We start from the raw sequence: 8,238 nt of genomic DNA on the forward strand, positions 1-8,238 counted from the left end.
CCGACTCCATCTTCACCATCGCCGCTGTCCGTCTCTGGAGTCGGAGCACTGCTCCCTCTGCTGCTTCTCGGCGGGAAAGAACCCTCCAGGCGGATGCAGCTCTTCTTCATGGTCACTCCGGTGGCCGGAGTGTCACCGGAGGTGGCCGGTGGTGTCGGGACGGCCGCCGGCGCCGCTCCCCTCCCTTTGCTCTGTCGGGCGTCGATGGAGAAGGATGACACCGCCCCGCCAGCTGTCCAGTGGAGCCCCAGGCCCCACATGTTGGTCTTTGAGACGTTGACATGGTCCGGTCCACATGGATAAGTGGCAGGCCCCGCCTGTAAGTCTCATGCCCTGACCCGAGCTGCTGACGTGGATAAGTGAAAGCGTATTCTTCGGAATACGTTTTCCTCCACCGAAAGCGCACTTTCTGTCTTGTTCAGCCACGAATACGTATTCAGTTCAGTTAAAGCGTATTTTTCTAATTGCACTTTCTGTTTTTCTGTCCAGGCCTTGTTTGAAAATATTTTCATTACAGATGGGTCCCTGGCAGTCAAACACTCATATCTTTTAACCCGTAGCTCCAAATGAGGTGATTCCAAAGCCTACTTCTTCGTCTCATCGAGATCTTTCTGTTGGTAACATTTTCACTAGGTGGTCCCATAGTGAAAATGAACATTTTTCCCTTGCTTCTAATCAGCCTCTTCGAGAGAGAATGTTTTCCGGCGATTCTTTCCGCGAGCTTCTCGCATGTCTTTCCGGTGATTTCTTCCACCACAGGCAAGCCACAACAACCGCTTGCATGATAGTCATGCAGTAGCCATGGTTTTCAACTGGAATGTTTGACAAATGTTTGCTTGTTTTGTTACGGTTGTCGTTGTTTCGGTGATGCTTAGAGATATGTGTTCACTTTCAAGCTATGCTCTTCTGCATCTTGTTATCTTGCACTTATTACTAGTATTATTATTATATGTCATGCTTGGTAGTAGTAGCAGTGTGTTCTTTCGGATGCATGTTTACGACCTGTTATCTAGTGTCGTAGCTATGCATGTTACTTTGTATCTAGTTGGTTATATGCTTACTTGGTAGTATTCTGGATGAGTTCTTGCATGGTATTTATTTATGATGCTAGTGGTCATGGCATGCTCAAGTGTAATGTTATGCTCATCAGTTTGCCATGCTCATTTGGTTAATGTTTCATTATGGTTATGCTCGATGATTATGTTGCACTTCCCTGCTTATCTTGATATCATGCTCATGCATTGTAGTTGCATCATGTTATTTTAATATGACTCGTCATATTTGCATTGAAGTTTAACCAGATTAAATTGAACTTGAACAACTGTTGGTTGAGTCATGGTGCCACCATATCGAGCTGACCAGTGCAACCACACTTGACTTTTTTGGAGGATCCTAACTGGGTCTATTGTCGTGCCTCTCGCCGGTGCCTCCCACGAGGGAAGGTTATGGGCACACGCTACCCTGATCAGGTAGGCGGACATAAGCCTTGTGTGCCTGTAGTTGTTGTAGCCGGCTTGTCCCTGTTTTGGACCGTTTTTGTTTTGCCACGACAGTGGCCGTTGGTGCCTTTGGTAGGCACGGGGCCACCCAGGACTTAGCCCAGTGGGGAGTGAGTCGGAGTGGCCGGGAGAGTGTCATGGTAGTAGGACGGTTTTCTCAGAACGCCGTTGGTCCACCCGAATGGGAGTGCGAGGCCATGGGTTCCGTGGTGTGGGTAGTGGGTACAGTGCGCTACCTCTGTAGAGTGCATACTAAATCTATCAATAGCCGCGCCCGTGGATAAGGGCCCAGTTCATAGTTGGTCACACTATGGGTCAATAGTAATAATAATGATGTTCTTAATAACAACCCTGGTTCGAGGATGAGATAAGTTGGTTATGTGATCCGTGAATGATCATCGTTTGGTTACGAGGTAACCCGTTGAGCCCAGAGTGGTTCCTTTTGTGATCCGTGAATGATCACCGTGGTATCGAGGATACCGAGTTGTTTGATATTCGTGATGTTGTGCGAGAATCATGAGTAAAGATCAAGCTCCTTGTGGTCATTTAATGATTACTACGGTATTGTTTATACCAAGCTTGATTTGATCCTGAGATGATCGTGTGATGTCCGAGGTTGGTAAGTGATGCATGTGATGGTTACGAGGTAACCCGAGGAGAATAAGTGGTGCATATGGTGTCATCGTGTTGCATGCTAGTATCATCAGATTTATTATGTTCATGCCATGATCATATTGTTGTAGCTGTATCAGATTCATTTTGTTCATGCCATGCTATCCTGATGATCTCATAATAATTCCTGCTTAACCTGTAATTGCCATGCTGTTGTTTGTCTTGAATGCTTCTGGTTATTATGAGCTTGCAAATACATTCATTGTACTGACTTGGCGTGTCATGCCAGTTTGCAGGTCATGTCGGATTTGATTGCTTGTTTGTCGTGGATTCCTTGTTTGCGAGCTAGGATAAACGTTCCAGCCAGAGTCCCTGCGGAGCGGAGTTCATCACCGTTGTCGCTGTTCCGCTGCATCGTGTTGTTCTGCTGCTTGCATAGAGCAACCGTGACAGGCGTGGTGTCGCCGTGCTGATGTAATCCCTTTGTACCCATATAGATTGTAATAAATAGCTGATTTGTTCTATGCTAAGCAGTGCCGTATTCCAGAAGACTTCTCCTTGATCTCTGGGCTAGAATACGGGGTGTTCCGGTTTCTCTGAGCCAGGGTGCCACACCTAGGAGACCAATAGTGTTGCTCATCGATTAGTTAGGGTTTTGTTCAATGATAAAATATCCTACAATGACGAGCCCATAATTCTATTTTGGGCAACCTTGAGAATGATTAGTTGTGATCAATAAAGCATGTCATGGTAGCCTTGTTTTAGCAAACACGTTACATCTAATAATATGCATGGATCATCTAGGTCTAAAAATGGAGTTGAGGAGGGGGAGGCATGCGCCCTCGATCGGCCTTCCTTCCTTCCTTCACCAGCGTGGTGGGTGGGGGGAGAAGAGTGACTTTCTCTCTCTTATCCAACTTCCGCAATCGACAATGAACCCTATGGAGATCTCTTGCAAGAATTAATCCAATCTATACAATTTGATGTGGCGTCCTGTCGATTCGATAGGTCCCGGCCGTTGTCATCCTAGCTAGCTATCTGCATGCATGCATGGATCCTCTGCCGGATATATATCCCTTGACAAGCTTGCAGATTGGGTAAATCAATTGAATTCCACTAGCTTGTGAAGGAATCCAATCGATGGATTGGGTGATGCATGTAATTGAATTACACATTGCTCAGATGTATGCATGCCGCAGGGACATGCAGTCTTACATCTCCCGGGCGTTCCTCTATTTTGCACCGGTGAGCAAGAAGGTGCTTATTCTGGTGGACAACCAGCCATGGATGACCAGCAAGCAGTCCAGATCCGCAAGGCTATGGCAGTTCATGATCACAAAGGTACCCCTATCCTATATGGTACTCACATGCATCTTTTTGGTTTATTATTACAGTATATATTAGGTGCATGCATTACTCTTACTTAATTGGTTGATTCTGCATATATTAACCTCTCTGACCCGATAACAACGTATGGTAGGCATGGTTTTGGGTACCGGGCGGAATATTCGGATACCGTCCGGTATCCGCATTTCTCGCCACCCCACGAGAACCATATGTACCAAGCGATTTTTTTTTATTTTTTTGAATTTAAGCTCTGATAGTTAGATTAGATATGTTAGGAACTTAAAGAGAACATCTACCCTGCCGCGGCGCAATGGTTAACGTGGACTTATTAACTATAGTCCTGTGGTATTTGTTTTTTTACACAATTTTTAGGATAAAAAGGAAGATGATGTAGAAATAAAGGAGGCCGGCGAGTTTTGATAGCAACCTGCAAGCAACAGAAGCACATATACGAACTAACCACTACGCCAGTTGGTCGCTGTTATAAATATTGAGCCCAGAGCTTATCTATAGAAGATAAAAAAAATTGAATTCAAATTTCATCCGAAATTTTTCCGGGATTTTCTGGTAACTGAGAATTCCAGTGCCCCGCGAGAAAAAACATGCACTCGGGATCCAAATCCTTGATGGTAGGCGTATCATCATTATATATATGAAGAAAGAGAGACTCGCTCGTGGTATCATATATATCATAGCCTCTAATTCAAGAAAGAAAGAAAAATTAATTTGATTGATCTCATGCATGCATGTGTTCTTCTCCCAATGGATATGATCCTACAAAAATAATACTCTAAGTGATGTTGTCTAAAATATAACCCCAATCCCAATGGTATGTACTCCCTCCGTTTCGTTATGTAAGGTGTATTATTTTCGGCACGGTGACCAAGGCACGGAATTATAGACATGTTAGAACTAAATTACCCTTGGCAAATTATTGATTAGTGGTAAGTAAATCAATTAGTCCAGGAAATTAAGAGATGCATGCAATCAACAGAGAGATACTTTCCTTCTTTTGCTACAAAGAGAGATACAGACAATCAGGAGAGAGATACATTCCATTTTTCTGGAGGGCTAACAAAGGAATTATGAGGAATTAGAAGAAATGCACCTTACATTCTGAAATTTTATCAAAAAACAAATGCACCTTATATAAAGAAACGGAGGGAGTACTATGTAATGTATCCATGGGGGAGATATATAGTATGATGTGCATTTTTGATATACAAAGGATGGAGCAATTAGTGTGTCTCTTGTTAATCCATGTTTGCCTATTAATTTCTCAAAGAAAGCAAGATAGATAGATATATGTATGTATGTATGTATGTATGTATGTATGTATGTATGTATGTATGTATGTTATAAACGGAGAGAAATTTGAAGCTAACAAACTGAAAGAAAGTTGGACATGATGATCACACTTAAAAGCTTTAGCTCGCATCCGGCAATTGATGCAGTACAGGATGTCTCCCTTCGTGAATTCGAGGAGTGGCACCGACACGGCGGCGATGGCGATGGCGAGCTCGGGCACAGAGAAAAGAAAAATAACGGCGGCGATGCGAAGGTGGCTGGCGGTGGCGAACTCGACCCCGGCGCTGCTCCACGGGTTCCTGGTGTTCGAGGTGTCATGGCGGGACGTGCACGGCATCAACTACTACAACGACCTGCTCACTGACACGTCCCTCGCCCTGGAGGCGCGCTACCTCAACAAGTGGGAGTTTTACAGCGCCGAGCAGGCCGCCGGGTGCGCGTCTGAGTGGTTCCTCGGCCGCGCCTCCGAGACGCACTCCCTCCGAGGGTACCTCCTCCACTATCACCACCACCATCATCGTCCTCGTCCTCGTCACCATCATCGCTCCTCCTCCGCGGCGTCCGCCGGAGAAGAGGAACACGCTCGCGACGACGTTATGAATACGATGGCGGCCAGCAGCAGCGGCGACGAGAGGTGCACGCCCACGTTGAGGAGGAGGATGAGCTGGCGGAGCAGGGCTAGGAGGAAGAACCTACAGCAGCAGCAACACACCGATCGCGACGAGGAGGAGGAGGAGGAGAAGGAGCATGATGATGAAGGGCGGGTTCCCATGCATATGCATATGCAGCAGTATAGGTACAGCGACACCCTGCTCCTGTTTCGGTCCCGGGACGCGGCACTGCCGTTCAAGCTCCGGCAGATCATCACGTCGGACATCCGGCTGCTCACGCTGCTCGAGTCTGGGCTGCCGTCGTGGGTCATCTTCCTGCAGTCGTACCCGGTGCTGTGCCACATGTACCGGCCCTGGATGCGGCCCCTGGCGCGGAGCCTCTACGTCATGGCCTCCCTCGTCACCGTCATCATCGGCTTCTACGACCTGTACAAGAACGTGCCACTGCTCAAGTCGGCGGCGGCGCGCATCTGCGGCCCGCTCTTCGAGTGGATCGAGACGTGGGACATGGTCACCCGCATCCAGTACCTGGGCACCATCCTCTTCCTCCGCAACCTGCGCAAGTTCATGCAGGGGCTGCTCGCGCTCCTGCACGCCGCCAGGGCACTGCTCCGTGTTATGCTCGCTCCATTGGCCGACCTAGGCTTGTGTCAGCTGCTTGCCACACTGGTTGTCCTAGCCTCACACGTGTGGCGCCTGGTGGTCGACCTGGCAGAGGTGGTGTGGGCGCCGTTCGACGTCGTGCTCGACTGCGTCGCCGGATTGGTCACAACCTTGTGGCCGGTGCTCAAGGTGGTGGTGTTGCCGGCGAGGTTTGCGGTGGCGGTCGCAGCGTGCGCGGGGTCCGTCTTGTCCAATAGCTACAACTTCTTCAAGGACATCTGGGAGACTCTGAGTAGCATCTTCGAGCTCAACCACATGTCGGAGGCGCAACAAAGCGCCTTCGACATGACCACGCTCAAGACGCTATGGAATGACCTCTTCTCGCAGATCTTCCGGGCCATCAGGGGCATCCTCAATGGCATCCTTGTCTTCTTCTACGCCTGCAACAGGCACAGGCTCAGGTATATATGTACCAACATACTCCTAGCTACCTACCTGATTAATTCCATGCATCAACTAATTAATTCATTCGATTACATTAATACCATCAACTGACATGCACTATATATGGGTGCGTGTAGCATCTACAATCACGCACAAACAAGGTTGCGACATATGCTTCGTGTCACTAGATTGGCGCCAAAGCAACATGCATCATGCCACTGCAACTCCACCAAGCACCCAAACCATGAGGTATCTATTAGTTTTGCTTATCCTCTATCATTGTTGGTTTCGTCTTTATCTTTTGACAATGCATGCAACCGAATGCAGGATGCGCCCGTCGAATGTGATGTATGCAAGTGACCAATCGTAGATACACTCTTGCATCAAGTGAGAGCCAACCACAAGTTGTATCACTAGATGGGTGTCGTTTGTTTTTTGAAAGGGCGCCCGATTTTGTGTACATAGGATTGTCAAACTTTTTTTTCCTTTTCGAGTAAGGGTTTGTATCAAGTAGATCTAAAGAAAACATGTTCAATTGATTCCCCCTTCCATCTTTGGATTACTAAGGAGGTGCCCATTGGATGTGTGTATGTCGATTCAATGGAGGCGAGACGCGAAAAGAGTGACTAAATCATATGCAAAATCTAAACGAAAGATGCCATCATCCAGGCTTAAACGATGACCCTCTTCATTTTCATACGATCTATAATTCAAGAGGCGAGAGACTTTGCATGCATGGTGCAGAAGAGTGGACGAAACAACATAGTACCAATTGTCGGTGTCAAAACCGGCCTATCTTGGGTAGGGGGTCCCAAACAGCGCGTCTGAGGATCGAGGATAACAAGGGACAAGTGGCACATGATGTTTACCCAGATTCGGGCCCTCTTAATGGAGGTAAAACCCTACGTCCAGCTTTATTGTATTTGATGAGTATAGGGGTTACAAGAGTTGATCTACCTCGAGATCGTAATGCCTAAATACTAGCTTGTAGACTATGAGAATTCCGATAGCCTCTACAGACTAAACCCTCCGGTTTATATACACACCGGCGGGACCTAGGGTTGTACAGAGTCGGTTTGCAAGGAAAGGAAATAACATACCCGGACACCAATCTTGCCGTCCACGCATAGGGGAGTCCTACCCGGACACAGGGGGGAAGTCTTCTGTTTGTATCTTCATGGCCCATCAGTCCGACCCATATAAAAAAGCCCGGTCACCCGAGGACCCATTAATCCAGGACTCCCTCAATAGCCCCTGAACCAGTCTTCGATGACGATGTGTTTGGCACGCGGATTGTCTTCGGCATTGCAAGGCGGGTTCCTTCTTAAGATAAGTCCCTACACAAGGGATTTGATCCGGCTCTGCATAACTGTTACAACCCTTAGCCATGAAGCTAAAGTATCTAGACAAAACAATGTCTCTTTGCTGACAACTTTTTCGGCGAAACGTCACATCTGGCTCTTTAACATTTCGAACCATTTTCATACCCGCGTTTCGCGTTTCGAGGCATAGCCTCCATTGGCATGTCTTGTCAAAACAGAGATCGTGCCCGCTCATTACGGGATTCCAATTAATACGGTTTCGGGTTATCACGCCCAATATGCGACTCTATCCTAAAGGAACTCGAAGGTCCCACCAAGGATAGAAGCGCATATTGGAGATGCTTTTGGAAGGTGGATATCATTACATCGTACCATTACATAATAGTTGGGGATACATACAAGGCATACAAATGCCACAAGAATACATCACACATCATACATGAGAACAACATCTGACTACGGATAAAACACAAACAGAAACTCAAACGACAT

General features: G+C 47.2%; 1 protein-coding gene across 1 annotated transcript; it reads left to right on the forward strand.

The window, feature by feature from the left end:
- The first annotated feature begins 3,161 nt into the window (after positions 1-3,161).
- On the forward strand, positions 3,162-6,794 carry LOC125533238. The gene is made up of 4 exons (XM_048696959.1): positions 3,162-3,208; positions 3,311-3,452; positions 4,913-6,441; positions 6,752-6,794. The coding sequence occupies exons 1-4, from the start codon at positions 3,162-3,164 to the stop codon at positions 6,792-6,794; spliced, it is 1,761 nt and encodes a 586-aa protein (XP_048552916.1).
- The last annotated feature ends 1,444 nt before the right edge of the window (positions 6,795-8,238 follow it).

The sequence above is a fragment of the Triticum urartu genome, chromosome 1 (genome assembly GCF_003073215.2).
Source record: "Triticum urartu cultivar G1812 chromosome 1, Tu2.1, whole genome shotgun sequence".
In the NCBI taxonomy this organism is placed as follows: Eukaryota; Viridiplantae; Streptophyta; class Magnoliopsida; order Poales; family Poaceae; genus Triticum; species Triticum urartu.

Excerpts from the sequence above, each read along its gene's own strand:
- LOC125533238 (XM_048696959.1), top strand. The coding sequence starts at position 3,162 with ATGGATCCTCTGCCGGATATATATCCCTTGACAAGCTTGCAGATTGG. Across the intron at positions 3,209-3,310 it reads TTGACAAGCTTGCAGATTGG|GGACATGCAGTCTTACATCT; the intron begins GTAAATCAATTG and ends TGCATGCCGCAG. Across the intron at positions 6,442-6,751 it reads TGCAACAGGCACAGGCTCAG|GATGCGCCCGTCGAATGTGA; the intron begins GTATATATGTAC and ends AACCGAATGCAG.